General features: G+C 38.6%; 1 protein-coding gene across 2 annotated transcripts in view; it reads left to right on the forward strand.

Annotated features, from left to right (window-relative positions):
• Positions 1-19434, forward strand: part of rbm20 (RNA binding motif protein 20) — a 40844-nt gene extending 21410 nt beyond the window's left edge. Inside the window, exons 2-14 of one of the 2 annotated variants that reach the window (XM_046408101.1) lie at positions 2925-3954; positions 4432-4496; positions 4920-5029; positions 6075-6175; positions 11357-11503; positions 12807-12938; positions 13019-13098; positions 13228-13975; positions 14059-14145; positions 14307-14901; positions 15236-15301; positions 16463-16584; positions 18433-19434. In XM_046408101.1, the coding sequence (XP_046264057.1) occupies positions 2925-3954; positions 4432-4496; positions 4920-5029; positions 6075-6175; positions 11357-11503; positions 12807-12938; positions 13019-13098; positions 13228-13975; positions 14059-14145; positions 14307-14901; positions 15236-15301; positions 16463-16584; positions 18433-18501 (3352 nt within the window). In that variant the 3' untranslated portion in view covers positions 18502-19434. The remainder of the gene's footprint in view (positions 1-2924; positions 3955-4431; positions 4497-4919; positions 5030-6074; positions 6176-11356; positions 11504-12806; positions 12939-13018; positions 13099-13227; positions 13976-14058; positions 14146-14306; positions 14902-15235; positions 15302-16462; positions 16585-18432) is intronic. The other variant, XM_046408111.1, reaches the window with a different exon arrangement.
• Positions 19435-19530: the final 96 nt, after the last annotated feature.

Raw genomic sequence — 19530 nt, forward strand, 5'->3', positions numbered from 1 at the left:
AATACTTTCAGGAAGTGATGTTGCATTAAATTAGATTTTAATAAAATCGCCTATTTCTGACATTGGTGGGGCAACATGAATTAACAGTGATATAGCAGTAAGGAACTGTTTTAGACAAACAATAATAATAAGATAGAAGATATAAATTTATATGAAAACAGCAGTTTAGGTGAACATCCACTGTTCACTTAAAATATTTGTGTTTATGTTTTTCGTATTTAGTTATTTGAAGTTGCTTATAATATATTGCCAACATGCCCTTATCAGTGGTCTCTACTGATTTTGTATTATTTAGAAATACACTGAAATTGCATTACTTAACCTTATACCCTATAAATAAAGGCAACATTTTTAACACTAAAGCCCTAAGAGAGTTAATGCTTTATATTCATTTCAAAAAACTGAACAAACGTACATTTTTCCATGAGTTTTTTTTTTCTATCTCAGAGTTGTGATATCAGGACAATATGTCAACACCAGGATAGTTTATAGCTCAGTAGGAATATGAGCGATGGTTGTGCTATGATGAGTTTATGATGTGGCAATGTAACAGTAAAACCACATCACAACTACAGAAGTCAGCCGGAACATAGACCTGGAAGTGATAATCCTCCCTAAGATTCAGGTGCATAAATTCGTATTTGAAAATGTGTCTCTAACTTTTTAAATTTTAAGGACATTTTATAATTGATTGAGTTTATAATTCATCTCTCCATGTCGGCACACATCCTTCTAAGGTGATCACAAATAACCATAATTCCATTCCATCAGTGTCACTGCATGCAAAACGGCATGGCTGACAAATCTTTGTTCAGAACAATTTGTGATTTTGCCACGTCTAATCTGATTGGTCTGTCACCTTTCAGCAGTATTGGTATTAGCAGTGGCTGGATAGGGCAGTGTCAGATGCTTAACATAGATGATGTGATGAATAGCTGAGTAGACTAAGTTTAGACAGCATATGAGAGCATCCATCAGAAATTGAAAGGACAGACCAGTCAAACAGGGTCACAGCTCCAGTTGGTGATTTGGTTCTACGTGGTTTAATTTCAGCAGTTCGTGTTGTAGAAAACTGGTGTACAGCACAGTACAGGAGTAGGAAAACAGGCGCTTAGGCGGCTAATCTCTTGATATTTGAGCCATGCTGTATACAGCTGTCCCTCTTTTGCTTCAGCTACTCACTCTTCTGGAAATTAAAGTTACACCACCTGCGTCCTGTCTGTGGAATATCAAATCCAAAAATTTTCCCTATGTTGATGAGAAGCAAATGAAAAGATGTTTGAACCATGAAAGCCAGCAGAGCTAGAATTAGTCATCCTCATCTCTCTCGTGGTGTGTACGCAGCCATCTAGCTGACTTGCAAACCTCCAGGTTAGACTACTGCAACTCTCTTCTGTCCAGCATCTCCCACAAGTCCCTCTCACGCCTCCAATTAGTTCAGAACACAGCAGCTCGGTTTCTCACTGGTTTTAACAGACAACATCACATCACATCACCCCTATCCTATCCTCCATTCACTGTCTGCCAGTCCATTTCAGAACTGATTTTGAGATTTTACACGTTTAAAGCACATCTGGCTGGGGTCTGGCTTCAAGTAATATAACAGAGTTGTTGACGGACTGTGAGGCAGCCTGAAGCCTGAGATCCTCGGGTGGGGACCCTTTGGCCGTTCCAAAGTCGAGATTAAAAACTAAACCTGACCGTGCTTTTGCTGTCAGAGCCCCTCGGCTTTGGAACGACCTTCCCGAGGAGATAAGGCTTACAAGGTCAGTGACTTCTTTAAAACTGCTTCTCAAAACATACTTTTACAGACTGACTTGTATGTGATGTTGTCTTTTTACTGTCCCCTTTAACTTACTGCTTTTAAATTATATATCTCCTTTTTATCTATTATATGTATATTGATTTCATTTTATTGACTATATTTTATTTTATTGCTTCATCATTTGTCTATTTATATTTTGTTTATTGCATTCTATTCAGTGTATAATTTGTCAGTTTTGTTTTTAATGATTGTTAAGCACTTTGGAAACATGGTTTTTTAAAGGTACTATATAAATAAAGTTATTATTATTATTATTTGGTAGTTTTGTAATAGTATACAATTTGCACCATTTATACTATATTTTCCAAGAAGTTCAAACAGTGGCTCCAGCCAGTACATCTGTGTTGCATGCTAAAAATATATGCATGCAAAGCCACAATTGTTACATCAGCAGTCATGTCAGACAGTAATGGCATTGTATTGTAGTAGCCTAAATACTGAAAAAAGTACAAACGTTACTGTAAGCTATACAACACTGTTTCTTTGTTGGATATTAGGCTAAAATGTGCTGCTTTAAATAAGGTACAAATGTAAATTGATACTATTTATGACTATGCATTGTTTTCCATGCCAGTTACATCACTTAGTAATTTAAAATTTAATCCCAAATCCCAATTACTTTACACCAATTCTCTCTGTGGACAGTATATTAAATGTGTGTTTTAAATGTTTAGACACCTTTTCTTCCTTCACAATTCAGCCATCCATGATTCCATATCCTGTTCAACTGGTATTATTCTTGAAAAACAAACGACTTTAACATTTAACATTAATTGCTGAGTTCAAAAATAAACATGCATGACTTCGGTCCCAGTGGTTGTGTGACTTACTATGTGATCCTGGTTCGGCAACTCAGAGCATCTAAGTTGCAGAGTAAATCTACAATTATGTCATTTATAAGGAGGAGTGGAGAGAAGCCACAGGACCTGGTTCATAACAGCTAGGAGTCTAATCTGAACCCCACCTCAGGAGCATGCACATGATCATAAATACAAACATTTGTACTTAACTTCTTAGTTGTTGTGTGACATCTAACAAGAGAAAATGTATTTGTCCTTTGAAATTCCTGAGGAATGTGATGTTTTGTTTTTCTCAATAGTATCAGCGCGGTGCCTGTTGAGAACACTGATAAGAAGGGCCTCCAGGTGGGGAGCCAGCTGCCAGGCACTGTCCAGGCAGGGATTCAACAACAGAACCAGCAGCTCCTTCTGAGCCCAGCCAGCCTCCAGCTTGCACAGCTCCAAGCCCAACTTACCCTCCATCGCCTCAAACTGGCACAGGGAGGCAATACAGCCTCTGCCGCCACTGTTCTCAATCAGGTTCTCTCCAATGTCGCCATGTCCCAACCCCTGTTCAATCAGCTACGGACTTCAACTATGGTTGGGAACCCTCAGGGTGCTTTCTCCACAGGAGTGCTAGGTTTTCCTTCTTCAAATTCAGCACTGGGGGCCTTCGTGGGTGGGGGGTTTAACCATAACAGATCAAATGTGAGACTGAACCATCCTGGTGGAGGGGGCACGGTGTGCCAAAAGGGTGCAGAGTATGGTAAAAAGTCAGGGTCTGCTTACCCCTCTGATACTGATAGGCGTCATCAGTACAACTTAGCTGGGGGGACATCGACAGCATCAGCCTCTGTTGGTGATGGACAGTACTCAGTGATTAATTCTCAAGGAAAAAACATGAATAATGTTGGTTTTCAGAGAGATTTCAATGGACATGATACGTTGGGGCAACAAACTGGGTTTAACATGAATGTTTATAACCCCAATGGGCAGAAAGAACAATGGAAAGGCCAAACTAACCTGAGTCCCACTAGAAAGATGGATATGGTTTCTAATGCTGGCAGTGTGTGGACAACAGCTGGCCAGCCAGTTCGATCTCGAACAGAACTGTATAACCCTGAGGAGCCAACCTCCGACCCCAAGTTCAATCCAAGTAGTGGGGTTTCCCCTTTTTCAAGTGGGACACAGGGGTTTGGACACTACCAGCCCTTGCATGGAAGTGAGGAAACCCTATCTTCAGGTACCAGAACACTTCAGCCTCACCAAGTCAATGATTATCATGCTGTCACACCCACTCAACTACCACATCAGTGTAGCATCTGTGACAAGAAGGTGTACAACCTCAAGGTGAGTGAAGTGATCAGTTGAACCATAGAGACATGTATTTAAGTGTATGTTTATAACTTGTTTGTTTTGCCTTCTAAATGTAATTGTAGTTGTAGAAGATCTGAAGCTAAGCAAAATGATTCATCTGTATGTGTAACATTTGTCAGGTCACACTTTGATCTGAAATGGCCAGTGGAGACTTGACCAAATGAGAAACCCAATTCTCAAGTATTTTGTCTTCAAATGAAAAGGGAAATTATGTGATGCCTATAACATTTCATAAAACCCTTAAATTTGGGCCCTGGTATTGAATGAGAGAAATGGGCATTTCAGCCTCAAAATAGCCACTAACTAAGTAACTGATCCAAGATCTTGTCTCTTCAATTGTTCCCAACCATGAGCTCATACAAGGCATACAAAAGTTACCAGGTGGTGCAAGTGTCAGCATCCAGTCATTTGAATCTATGTTATAATGGTGTGTGTATGTATGTTTTTTAGGACTGGGACCAGCATGTAAAGGGAAAACTACACCTGCAGAATCGAATGTTGTACACAAATGAAAGGTGAGTTATTTGCAACTCAAACATTAATTGGGCAGAGTTTGAAGTAGGTTATACTTGCAGTTGTCATTTTACAATTTAAGATGTTCACAAAGCTTGTAGCTTGGCACAATTAAGTGAGCTTTTGGTTGATTTTCAACTACTATTAAAAGTAAAAGTGCTTGGTTTTATTATTATCATTGACCTTTGTTTGGTAATTAGATTTTTTTTTGTTTGTTTGTTTTTTGTCTAAGTTTTTTTTAGTTTTACCAATACACTGTTCATTTTAGACAAATATTTCTCCTGAGTGTTGGAGGTATTATATTTTTTTTCCTTGCTCTATATACAGCTGTCTTAATGTTTCTATGAATATGAGCTCTGTCACAAGATATGAGTGAGCAAGGCAGGGGTGAGGTAGCTAAAACCAGCCTTCTATGATTGTTGCAGCGCTATAGCAGTATCAGCTGGAGCAGTTCACTATGCTGTCGGTGGGCCTTCTGATGGAGGTCTGAACACCAGAGGGACAAACTCCATGCTCTACTCTGCTGCAAGTCAAGGTAGGCTAACCCCTTAGTCACGACAAGTTTCCCTGTTTCCGAGAGATGTTTTTCTGGTCACTGGAATATGTGAAACAGAGTGATAGATAGAGGTCAGGGACTATTTTTAGAGTTATGTGAGGGTATGAGGCAGTGTGCTTTTATAGCTTGACACGGAGCATTTTGATACATTGATGTACGATTTTAGAATAAAGCCTTTCGAAATGCAAAATATGGTAAACCTCAACATTAACCCAAATAATTTTTAATTTGTACTGGTTAGGGGGTTTATGACAAAGCTTATGACATGCTTCTTTACACAATAAATGGAGCACCTGTTCACCATCATGTCAGTAATGTCTGCCCATCATTTTTCTATCCTTGCTTTATCTATATTGTATATTACGTGTATATATGTTAAAGCAAACTATGGATGTGGATAGTATGAGAGAACATGAGAGAATCCTCACTCATTTTGTTATGGAATGGGTATTTCAGCAGCTGCAAGTTGGAGAGATAGTCTTTTCACTCAGAGAACCATGGTTACGTAACCCTTTGTTGAGTCTTCATTTTTTAAGTAAAGTATTCAGTGTGAAGAACAGGGAGGGAAAAATCTATCATTCATTGAATTACCTCAAAACACAGGTGTTGTAACAGGTCATATCATTATTATTACAGCAAGTAACTCTCAAGTAACTGCAAGTTACAGAAATCTTATAGAGATAACCTGCCTTTTGTCTATAACAAACAATATGAATACGAGATCCTGAGAGTTTATAGATCATCACAATAGATTTTCACCACACTTACATGATGTCAGCTCTTAGCACTGATATATGTTTTGTATTACATTATTCATAATTCCAGCTTTCAAATTTCATGCCATTGTAAAAAAAAAAAAAAAAAATCTAATGAAAAGAAAAAAGAAAGAAAAGATTTTGAATGGTACAGTTTGTAGGTAATATTTACAACATGGAGCCATGACATCAACAAATGTAACTTTTTACTCACACTTGGGTTACTGTGTGACTAAGTTTAAAATTAAATTTTAAAATTGTTTCCACAGATGTATCCTCAGGAGCCAATACATCATACTTACCAGCTGCAGCCATGAAGACTTATCCTATGCCAGACACAGGATTTGCCTCACAGCAGCCAGAGTCAAAGGTCAGACAAATGTATGGATTTTTTGTCAGGATTAGTAGAGTTTGTCCTTGGTATATAAAACAAATTTTGACAGGCTTTAAAGAATGATAGTGATGTAGGAACAGCTGTCATCCTACAACATGAATCTTGCTTTACTTTGATAATATTTTGTTTTGTGGGAATGTTAAAAGAGATTAATGATTAATATTTGGTCATATCAGTAACAGCTTTGGAGGACCCAGTTTTCCTTGCTGTTCTTTGGTGAGACTTATAGGATAATATATCATTACATTTAAGCACTGTATTTCGTTTACATACTGCATTTCCTTTGTGCGTCTTTAAAGAAGTAAAAGTAAAGTAGCAGGAAAAAGTGTATAAGTTGCATAATGGATGGGCCCCGAATGTGTTTTGCATCATGAGTGGACCCAAATCCCCTTGTTGACAGCTGCTGGGGCCCATCAGCAGGCTTTGTCTGGCCTTGACAACTTCCTTCTACTCAAATGGGTAGCCTGGCAATTACACTGTCAGCTAGAAATGATGTATTTAGATTTTATATATATTCTTTTTTTACCACATAATTATTGTCCAGCCCTTAATACAATTTAAGCAGCAAAAAAGGGATATACTGTACAACAAAATAGCTCCTGTATTGAGGAAGATGTTTGATAGCATGTGTGAAATTATTCTGAAATTATTTAATTTTGTGATTTTAGTATGTGTTCTTAGCTGCCTTATTGTATATTTTTATTGCAAATTACATTAACTGAAGCGCATCCTATTGTTAAAATGTGTTGCAACCCAAGACAAGTCTGTGTAATTGTCTGCTTTTCAGAAGAGAAATAGGATCATGTTAACTGGAGCAGCTGACCAGACAAGCTTTGCATTGGCCCACGCTCCAACTGCACTGCACACATGTTCTGTAACTGCAGAGCTGAACTAAAAGTGTCTGCACTTCAAAAATATTTTTTCACTCTATTTACACATGTAACAAAGACTGCTTGAATTTAAGTGGAGGGCATAAATATAAAACATTGTACAAACGTGTAACATTACTACTAATGAAAGGTAAGTCTTATCTGTCACTACTTGCTGTCATACAGTCAGTTTGCCTGTTGCCTGTGTTGGCTAATGACTGGTTGACCAGAGCTGAAAAACAACAGCTGTTGACAGGCGTCCATTGTAACAGCAGTTCTCTTGAAAAGCGTAGTGCAGATGATGAGTGAGGTGAAAACTGGCCCCGGCAAACCTGCGAAAAGCCTAATCTGTTTCCTGGTGTGCAGCTTTCAACACAATGCAAGAGCACAGACACATACTGTACATACTGTGCAGTATATACATTATCTATTTTAGCTGCAGGTCATTATGGGATTTTCACAGAAATATAAAATTCTGTGCATTTTATTAAGTGTAAAGGGACTGCAATTAAAGAGAATTTAAATAAATGCAACAAATTTATCCAGATAAAATAAAAAAGAAAAAAATACAAACTTAAATGGATAATTTAAAAACGAAATCGTCTAGTGAAGAATAAGATTAAAATACACAAAGAAAGAAATGTGTTTAATATCTCAGAAAAAAAGAACTGTTTGATGAGCTGAGCTGTCAACCAGATTTTCGGGCCATATTGTTTAAATTACATCCCTTTCACTATAAAACCATATTTTCCGTTCCAACAAATGTTCATGACTGCATTTTTCTATCAACCATTTGTTCTTTTCTTTAAGGCCAGGCGAGCCTGAACTCAGTAATGTGAAAGTTTTTAGCTTCGTTTGTTGGTTATTGACAGCAGATTTTATTGTATCGGTGGGAAAATATTTATAGGCTGCATGGACTACATGGGCTAATGTTAGTTCCTATAAACACACACCTGTCTAAGCAGAACAGGTGGGGTTTTATTGTTTTTAAAACCCTGTGTTGAACGCACAAATGCGCACATGCTACCCCATACCATGATAATTTGTGAGCTTGTTTTTGGTGTGTTCAGTTTTAGTTGTGTAGGAACTGTTGTAATCAAAAATTAAAACACATTTAAACATTTGTAGAAACTCACTGTAGAAATCAAGCAAAATAAAGCTCTATTGTATCTATGGTATCAGAGAAAATAACATTTACTGAGATCTGTTATGTAGAAGTTCACACATGCACACAATAGACACATGCTCGCTTGCACATGAACAGCATCCTATTGTCCAGTAGCCCAGCTTCAAGTAACATGGTAGCTCCATCTGATAATATAACTCAAACGGAGATAAACACAGGATTATAGCTAACTGCTGTAGGAGCACAGACCTTAAGACCCACGGGTCACACCCGCAGGCAGTGGTGTAAAGTTTCAGACTGTGAGAGACTGGTGAAATGATCACAGGGTGCGAGTTCTCTGCGTTGGAACGTGGGGAGAAACTGTGAAACCAGACCGACCATCTCCCTGGATCCTCCAACATGGATCCTGCTTTGCACAAATAAACAGACATGTGCTTAGGAGAGGTTCCAGCTAATGTCAGTCAGCATGCTGCAAGTGAGATACAGGAATGCACTGTGTGGAACGGTCATTATCCTTTACACCATTTAAGCACCAGCTCAACGGGCCATAGCGTTGAGACTGTGAAGGTTTCAGCAACAGAGAATATGGCTGAGAACACTGTGGCAGGTGGAGCCAGCTCCGCGGATTGTCATCTATAGTGAAGGACACAAAATGCCTGATCGGTAGATTTATGGAAAAAGAGGAAAATGGCTGTATTTTGTATAGCTGTTATCTTAGCTCAATTTAGAATGACAACTCAAAAGTAAAATTTATGCCCACATTATAGAGAAACTTAAATGAACTCACAGGGGTTTAATTACACAAGCTTTATTTTTGTCATAGTTATTCTCAGTTCATTTAAACAAATCATTTTATTTTGAACAAATCAAGCAAATTAGTTTCAGCATGATAAACAGTGTGTGCACTCGTGTATTTCTTCCTGTAATTGCATTTTTAAACTCTTAGATTAAAGTTATAGTAAATGTTGGTGCCTAACCTTAAACTGAACCTGTGACACTGATTAGTAAAGGTATGGTTTAACAAAATTTTTATCCTTTACTTTTATTTTTATTTTTCCATATATTGAAAGTCCCACATGCAAAGTTGACTATTTAAGGAGGCCCTGGCTGGTTGTGCAGTGCCTCCCTGTGAAAGGCAATGACGTGGCAGAACTCTCTGCCTCTGGTCTGCGGTTAACAGGAACAGCTACTGTTCAACTCCTGAGCCAACCTTGACAGTGATATCAACGCTGTGGTCAAACTGTCTGGGCTGTGAGACGCAGGCAACATTTTACAGGTCAGACATTAGTGAGCACAGTGAGCAAGACTCTTGTTCTCTCTAGTATTCCAAGGACATAAACAGCCTATTCCTGGATCTGTTTATTGAGCCCAACTTGAACTGACCTTTATGTATTCTGGTGAGGGCAGTAGCAGCAGCACTGGCACAGAGCTGTTAACAGAATTATCACTTTTATATCTGAAGCTGTTGATGTCGGCGTCCTCGCCAGAAACCATTAAGTTGTGGCATAGAAATTCAATTATCAGTTATACAGATTATCTTCTGATTAAAGCCTTTGAGATTATGTCCTTTCCACAATTTATGAATTGAAATAATCTGAATTGTTAAAAAGTTGAGTCATTATTTTAGTCTTTTAGTAGTTTATGAACCACTTTACTTATTTTTGTGTCAGTTGTGTCAGTTATCACTCATGTTTTTGTGACATTGTATAACCATATGTTACTCATAGGGTATTTGAGATGAGTAATGTCGTAATGTCTGTTTTGAATACTAATATACTTCACTTGTGATTATATTTTGACATGCATTGTACAGTGACTTTGAGACTGTAAAAGTGTCCTCCTCCCCTTTATTCACTCTACACTTGATGGCTATATACCCAGTGTGAAGTGTATGTTAGTGTTGGGCTTTCCTTGAACAAATTCCCTGTAAAATCAGAGACCCTAACTGTTGGTACAAGGTGGAATTAGTAAACCAGTCTGTCCCACACATGGAACTGTCTGTCAGGTCTATCAGGCAGAGAAGCAGGGACAGGAGGAGGGGCCCTGGAAAAACTGCAACTGCAGCACAATGGTTGCAGAAACAAGACTCCCTGATATGACAAGCTGAATTTACTACTGCTCAGCAGTGGAAGGAACATGGGGTGTCAAATGGTATGCCCACCAGCTAGTTTGTTGATGAATATAAATAAACAGATTGAATCAGAATGTTATTTGCCTTTTCTGTTTTTAAAGTTGAGATTGTTGACTTAGCATGTCTGTTTTCTAAATTATGCTTTAAGCACAGATAAAAACATTTGAATGAATGAATAATAATAATCATTAATGAATAATAAGAAATCTGTGAGAGGAAAAAAGTAAGAAAAACTATAAACAACATCTTCCTTCAAAATAATAATGAAAATAAATTGTTACATTCGGAAGTGATAAAAATACAATATCTAAAGCCAAAACAATTAAAATTACTTTCGCCTTCCCTGTGTTCTCTCTTTGCACCCTACCCTGTGTCGCGATAAATAAAAGTATGATTAACAAAGAAGAGGAAAACAGGGAGATAAGGAGAAAAGATAAAGGGATGTTGAGCAGTGCAGGTCACTACACTCGGCAGCCGAGAGGGATTTGTGTCTATGTGTGAGATGTCTGGGGACAGTCAGCTGACAAGTTTCTAAATCCCAACAAGAAAACTTTCATTATCACTGAGGCAGTACTGCCAAGAAGCTATTAATGGATGCAATAAGGTGGACTGTATCAAGGAGGGAAAATATCAGTGTGATAGTGTTACACTGATGTCAGACCGGCTAGCTTCCTACACTACAGATTGTTCAGAGATCACACAGACCCCTCATCTATGTCTACCCATGTAGAAATAGCAACGGAGACACTGAGATGTTAGCTTATGAATTGTAGCAAGATTCCTAAACTAACAACAGGTGGGGCCAGAAGCCTCGTCTCATTATGGGGTTTCTCGATTTGCACACTACAGTTAACAACAAAACAAAAGTCGATGACTAGTCCAGTATGTACTGGTCATGGTGTTCATGTCATTGCATAAGCCAGATGAAGTTTTTTGATTTGGTGCAAGTCTTAATATTTAAATACTGATACAGTGATACAACAGTATTACAATATTTGTGGTTTTGTTTTTTTTAATTATTATTTTTGCAGTCATTTCCACCCAGAAAGGTCACTGCAGGCCGAGTTGTTCACATCTGCAACCTCCCTGAAGGCAGCTGCACAGAGAATGATGTCATCAACCTGGGACTACCATTTGGCAAAGTCACCAACTACATCCTCATGCGCTCTACCCATCAGGTAAAATAACATGATTTTTGTATTTTTCTTCTGTGGTTGTACATCATTACAAAAGACATACATATTACATTTTTGTTACATGGCTCACACGCACCCATTCCAACAAACGTATACTATATAGACAAAAGTATTGGGCGATCTGACATTACACCAACAGGACTTTAATGACACCTCATTCTAAATACACAGACAGCTTTGCAGCTACAACAGCTTCCACTCTTCTGTGAAGGCTTTCCACAAGATTTTGGTGTTTTTTTGTGGAATCTTTGGCCCTTTCATGCAGTAGAGCCATAATGAGCTCAGGCACTGATGTTGGACCACAAGGCCTGGCTCACAATCTCTGTTCCAGTTCATCCCAAAGGTGTTCAGTGGGGTTGTAGTCTGGACTCTGTGCGGGCCAGTCAAGTTCTTCCACACTAAACTCATCCAATCATCCAACATGTCTTTACGGACTTTGCTTTGTGCGCTGGGGCACAGTGATGCTGGAATAGAAAAGGGCCTTCCCCAAACTGTTGCCACAAAGTTGGAAGTAAAGCATTGTCCAAAATGTCTTGGTATGCTGAAGCATTAAGATTTCCCTTCGCTGGAAATAAGGGGCCGAGACCAACCCCTGAAAAGCAGCCCCATAAAGAGGTGTGTCTGGATACACTTGTCTACATAGGGTATAATGAATGCAATAGCAGAGGGTTACTTGGTGCATGTGTTATCAAAGTACAGCTGTTTGTTAGACCAACAGGCAGCATCTTCGGTTCTACCTTGGCTCAGTCTCAGAGTCATCAAAGTCTGGCTCTGAGTGTGTTTGCACAGAGTCCATGAACACCAGACAAGCCTGTGAATATTTTTATTTGGAAGAAACATATCAAAATGCAAATCACCCAATTATCCATGTACATTTTTATGATTATCAACACTTTTTTAACACTTTTTTTTCTCGCTACAGCTGTTATGTGATACCATGTGCTTTATCATAACTTACTGGCTGTTTAACTACTAGTACATGACAGCTCACTTAAGCTCCCAGGTTTCAGTTATCAGAACTCAAGTGCACATTAATACGACCCCTATCATATTTAAAGCATTCATTCTGAAATCATAGGATTGGTTACAGGGACTAAAGCGACTGTTTAGATAATTTATTATGGTAATGAAATGTGATAGCTTCTGGTGTTTTTTAAGATTTGCTTGCATCCCTGTCTGACATCTGATGTGTGACATATGTTTGTGTATGTCTCCTGTAAGAAAGTCCATGTAACTGTCACAAGTGGATTACTTACAGCTATTTTTTTTTTCGTTCTTCCATCAGGCGTTTCTGGAGATGGCGTATGTTGAAGCAGCTCAGGCCATGGTTCAATACCACCAACTTATTCCAGCTATGATTAACAATCAGAAACTTCTCATACGAATGTCTAAGAGGTACAAGGAGCTCCAACTCAAGGTAAGACTGAGGACAAAAGTAAACAGCTGTATGTAGGCTGTATTAACCAATTACTAAACTTGGATTTCTTTTCTCTGTAGAAACCAGGTAAAGATGTTCAGTCGATCATCCAAGGTATCAGCTCTCAGCGGGAGAGGGATGAGATGCAAGAGCTTGAACAGTAAGGCATCTTTTCATTTACTCACTAGTTGTGGAGAGCAAAATGTAAATTCAGTAGAGTGAAAATGCCACTAATTATGATTTCTTTTGTTGAATCAGCATAATAATTCTGATCTAAAAAAAAAAACAGCTTTAGAAGATCTTTACACATAAACTACCTATCATCTCCCAGCTACATACCAGAGAGAGCGCGCTCCCGCAGCCCTGTCAGTCGCTCTCTGAGTCCTCATTCCCACAGCCCCAGTTTTACATCATGCAGCTCAGCCCACAGTCCCCAGGGGATGCTGTGCAGGGGTTTGGAAAGAGGTAGCAATGGCATGGGCCCACGCCGAGGCTCTTGGGATTGGTCATCACACTTAAGAAGGGGTGAGGACGAAAGGGAGAGGGACGACCCATGGAGAAATGGAGGCGGCATGGATGACGATCGACCTAATGGAAGGTCATGTGACCGTCGGAAAGCTTATCAGAAACCCTTGGATCATATCAGCTCGAGATCTGCAGATGAGCGAGGGGGAGGAGGAGGAGGTGACGGGATGAGAGGCAGCAGAGACTGGCACCCACTCAGCAGCCCTCTAGGTATGTCTTTCAACTCTTACAGGAACATAGAGGATGACTTCTACATGAAGGAACAAATGTACAAGTCAGACAAGCCTCCCAGACCTCCGTACCAAAGGCATGATGCAAAGCCAAAGAGGAGGGATGGTGGAGACTATCACAGTAGACTGAGGCATTCTGAGTTTGAAGTGACTGAGGAGGCACCTCGTCGAACACAAGAAGACAAGAGGCAGGGTTCACCAGGCAGGAGCAGGAGCAAAAAGACAAGCAAGAAGTATAAGACTGGGGAAAAAAATGAGAGAGAATCTGTTCCTGAAAACAGCGTAAGTAACTTGTTTGAATGCATATTAATGTTGTATACCTGCTTCAGGTATCTTTCTAGCTGCTAAATCATTTCCTTTTTCAGGATCGCCGGTCAAAAGAAAAATCTGTTTCACCTCAGCGAGGCAATAAGTCAAAAGAGGCTACTGAATGTACTAAAGATAGAGACACTGTAAGTAAGAATATTGATTTTTATTACCATTCAAAATGCTTCTGACCCTTATTGAATCCCAATGGTTAACTGTAAACATGTTTATACTCTTTTTAGAGTGGGCACATTAGTGCTACTATAGTAGGGCTAGTGTACTGAAAGCTCTTGATCTATTTTCTTAGGTGAAAGAAGGGGAAAGTGGAGATGACAGTGATGAAGAATGTTGGTATCCTAAGAACATGGAGGAACTGGTGACTGTAGATGAAGTGGGAGGAGAAGATGATTCCATTATTGAGCCAGATCTTCCTGAGATGGAAAAGTATGAGTCCTGCCCTAAAGAATCTTCAGCAGAAGAAGCAGTGGAGGAGCATCTTACACAACCTACTGCATCCTTGGAGGCACAGGAGACATCGAACGAGAAGTCTAACCAGGAAAAGCTCTGTGAGGATGTTGAAGACCAGGCAGAAACATCTGAACCTGAGAAACCAGAGAATATTTTAACTACAACCCCTCTTCAAGAACAGAAACTCCAGTGGCCCCAGTGTCCAGAGGCTCCTGTGCCACCGGTCACTGTACTTACTGACTTCCCCAGTGAGGAGTTCAAGGCTACACTGGAGGAAACATGTTTAAAGAATAAAGTAACTAAAAGTGGGCCATTAGAAGAGTCAGTGGAAAATGACATTTCTGCAACAGAGGACAACAAAGCCCAGGAAGTAGGACAGGTCACAGAAACAATCAATAATGTGATTCAACAGAAGGATGACAGTCTTAAAAAAGGTACTTTTCAAAAGGCAAGAAATCAATTGTTTGCAGTTTTATTAAAAGAAAAAGAATAGGAAAGAAAATAATAAGTTTTGATTCTGGACTTTGGGTTTTTGAGTCTATCCCAACAGGACAGACTAGTCAATTAATTGCACAGTTTGAATGATCGATTAATCAGTTAATTAAATAATTGGATAAAACTTGTGCCATCAACTGTGATCTCTTTCTCATCATCACCTCTCTACTCTCCACATTTGATCAAGAAAACAATGCCCCCCGAAAGCTTAATTTGTAATTTGTACAGTTTTATGCCCCCCCCCGGTTCTCATAATATATATGCTTTTCACAGAGATTGAGGCACCCTCGCCTTCTCGAGAGCAAGACAAAGCTGTCAGTGAACACAGCATCCCATTGGGTAAGCATAAACTCAAACTTGAATGTTTTAAAATAGACTAAGAAGTCATAAAAACAGTGAAGATCTCAAATATAGTCTGTGTATTTCTCATTTGCTCAGCAAATATTAGATCTTGTAAATGGATTCAGCATTTTCAATAATGATTTCTCTGGTTATATTAAACCCAGTCCAAGTGTCGCTGAGCGAGTCTATATTTAATAATTGTCACAGATATAAGCTCATGGAGTCTTGAGCCTGTGGTCTTAGTCCTAAACATAAAGTGTTATCATGAACACCATTAATAAGTGCACTGACAATCTGTTGCATTAGCACTCTAATTGACTGGTATTGCTTGGCCACTTGCTGACCTATTTCTGTGGGCACGTTGTGAAATGCACCCCCGAGAGATGAGTATTTATATTATCATTACGGCTAGAATGACTCGACTGAGCACATGGCCAGAGTTGGGCTGCTGCATGGAGACTTACATAAGCTGGTGTGCAGTGAAACAGCAATAGACAGCAGTACAGACACGAGACTGTGGCTATTTCTGTTGTATGATGCACTGAGAATGTGTGTGTCCAGAACAAACTGTGTCCACTGATAGCATGGCTGGGACAAATTTAACTTTGGTTGTTGTTGTTGTTGCTGTTTTATTACACTAGTTATTATTGAATTGTGAAAGGGAATGTAAAAAGTTTTGAAGTTTTTTTTTCTTATATATACAGCACATTGTCACTGAGGTTCGTCATTGAATAACATTCCCTTTGAATTGTATTTCATATCTGAGTGATATGTTTTCATTTTGGTTGATTTTTTTTTTTTTTGTGGTACATGTTGTCTCTCATTGTAATATAACTGTGTTCACCCAGAGAGGTTACATCGTTTAGCCTGCAACTGACAGGGGCATGGTTTAGTTTCTGTGTGTACAAGAAAAAATAATGGAAAGAACCAAAAATGTAAATAAATGAAAACAATGTGTGCATTGTTTAAAAGAAACATTTTTATTTCAAAAATTGGATCCGGTTAAAACATTTTTATTTCAGACACCTGCAGCATGTAATCAACTGGACTGCAACATTGCTAATTACTATCACTGTATGTAGCAGAGGTGAGAACCCTCGTCTATCAGGTGCTAAGTTCTGGGATTGAGTTCCAGTTGTTGTGTTCACTGTCTAACAGGAGTGGAGTTCATTGTGCCACGGACCGGCTTCTACTGTAAACTCTGTGGACTGTTCTATACCAGTGAGGACACTGCAAAGAGCGCTCACTGCCGCAGCACTGTACATTACAGGAACCTACAGGTAGGCACTGCACAGCTACACAGCAGCCGTTCAGGTGATGATGATGAAAAGGAATAAGATGATCGTTTTACTTCCCTCCCTTATGTGAGCGTACTAACCCTCACTGAAGTAGGTGTGTGTACCTGGTAATAAATGTGTTTATGCTGCATGATTTCCTGTGCATTTGTTCTCACTTCTTTTAGACCAGAGAATTTAGTATCAAAAAATTCAAATCTGTATGCCTGCATGCTCCATTGTACTGAGGACGCTGCTGGTGTGGTCCCCAGTCAGCGTGGTCTGGTAGCAACATTTTTACACCAGCTGTTGCTGGGTTGATGAGTAATGTCTTCACACTCATACTTTCACATTCAGAGCATGCATGTTCAATTCATTTTCTTTGCCTTTCTTCCTCTGTTCATCTTGTTTTGGAAGAAAAATCTTACTTGTAATGTTAAATATAAATACGAGGGCTTCCAGTGAAAATATATGTTTTCATATTATATATGAAAATATATATATTTGCATCTCTGTAAGTCTTTTCTTCCTGTACTGTATTTTGGCAATAGGCACAATAACGCTAAAACAGTTAAATAATTGACAATCATCAATTTAATTAATTTGATAACTGATTAAATTAAGTCATATTAAGTCATTTAGCAAGGAAAATCTTCCCCATCTTGAAGATAGCATATAACTTCATATGGCATTTCATAGATTAAACGGATAATGGAAAGAAATAATTGTCAAATTAAGCAAAAACACTATCAGAGACAAATCAAAAACAAACTCAAACAAAAGCCACAATATATACCAACACATTCTAGCACACACACACACACACACACACACACACACACATACAAATGCATGAAAACTTGCAACTGTATTAGGTTTCTGATTACTGGACATTCATTTCTCTTGCCTGCAGCACAGCTGAGGCACAGTGAAGCATCAGCGATTTCCTTACATTTGATGGATTACATTCCAAGACAAAAAAACCTGTTTTAAACAGTTGTGCTGTCTGTCAAAGCTCTCTGTCTATCTCTATCTCTATATCTGTGTGTGTGCGTGTGTGTGTGCGTTCTGGTGGTTTCTGTTATTATTATCATTATGATTATTATTATCATTATTTTTACCACAGAGTTCTGTTTAATTACTCACCCATGCAGTTTAACTTAAACACTCAACATATTTTGTTGTTTGGGCGCTTTAAGACAAGTACAGGATATATTACTTTACAGATATTTGTCAAGTTTTGAATATTATCAGTTCAGTGTAGTTTCTGTACTGTAACTGTTCTACAAAATAAAAAGAAGAAGAAGAAGAAGAAGAGGAAGAAAGAAAAAAGGGAGTGGGAGTGAGAGAAGCTCCCACTCTCTGACACGTTCTCCCACTCTCTCGCAATGATATTTTTCAGACTGAGGCTGCTGATATTAGATGCAGATGTCTAATACCTCAATTTGAATTAATGAATTATTAATTCATTTATTAATTATAATCATAATTCTGTTTGTACAAAATCCTTTAGAATCCTTTCAATGTAAAAACATACAACTTCCTTCCACGTGCGTGTTGCAGAAAAGATGATGCTTTCTTGTATAAAAGAAGAAAACACAGTCATTGTTTTAAATGCCTACGTTTTGTTTACAATTTGAAGACACACATTATTTTGTGTTAGCATAGAAGACTTTTGCGCAGTCAGAAAATATTTGACGCACAATTACATTATATTATTAGAAATAACATCCCCTGGTGGTCAACTTTGTATAAAGTACTGATCTAAAGGGATTGTAACGGCCAGTCCCACTCAGCAGTCATATATTTTGGATGATAATTTCTTTTTATTTTTTTCCTTCCACTCGTCCACAGAAGTACTTGTCCCAGCTAGCAGAGGACAGCCTGTCGGGGGCACTTGCTGAAGCCTCCGCTGCACAGTGACATCAGCTCGACTTCTCACGGAGAACAGATGTGTGTATGTGTGATGTGGGTGCACGGCTCTGGACAACCACAACATAGATAACACATGCACAAGCTTGAGCATGTGGATAATTGCACTGGTTTTGACATACTGCGGAGGAGGGATGCTTGAATGCTCAATCGCAGAGCGTTCTCATTCTTGTACATACCTTAAGTGTAATGTATAGTGAGGCTACAATTGTAATTGAAATTTTGGGGGTCAATAAATTTTCTTACTGTTTATCTCATTTGATTGTGTGTGATAAAATTGATTTGTTGGTGGAATGGGAATGTATATACAATGATATCTAATTCTGAGAAGTCAAACTTTAACAGTAAGGGCTTATGTTAGTCCATTTGCTGCATTTAAATTAACTAAACTCCTCCTAATGACTGATATATTTACAGTTGCAAAATGACTTGAAGTAAGAATGTTTTATTCAGTTGAGGAACTGAGGCAGACACTCAGGTTTGTTGTATTCGTTGATCAATGTATAGCTCAGCACAAACATTTACATTTTATTTATATCTGGAGCTTTAAACAATGTTTCCTTTATCTTGTGCCAGTTTGTGCATCATTTGGAGTGATGATTGCCCAAGTGATTTTATGTTAGATTTAATTCATACGACAGTCACTGTCATAATTGCCAGCATAGGGCTATGTTGTGCCTTAATTAAACTGGACCATGTGTTTAATTTGTCAGATTTAAACATGCAATGTTTCATGTTGCAGTAATTTGTTCAGAGGATTATCAAGCCGAAACATGTTTTTGTAAACTGTGAATATTGATCCTGTGACTTCAGTGATAGTGTTGTTTTCTTTGACAAACTTTTCATATGATTTTTGATGTAAAAAAAAAAGAAAAACTTGAATAAACGTTTTAAACAACTTTTAACAGATATCCGTGCCTTTTCTCAAATGAATTGTGTCTAATAAATTGTGTATGTTATGTGATAAAATGGTCATGAACTCCACACACAGATCATCGATCGGACCCTTTTCTGCCCCAG

Source organism: Scatophagus argus, chromosome 2, assembly GCF_020382885.2.
Source record: "Scatophagus argus isolate fScaArg1 chromosome 2, fScaArg1.pri, whole genome shotgun sequence".
NCBI classification, from domain to species: domain Eukaryota; kingdom Metazoa; phylum Chordata; class Actinopteri; family Scatophagidae; genus Scatophagus; species Scatophagus argus.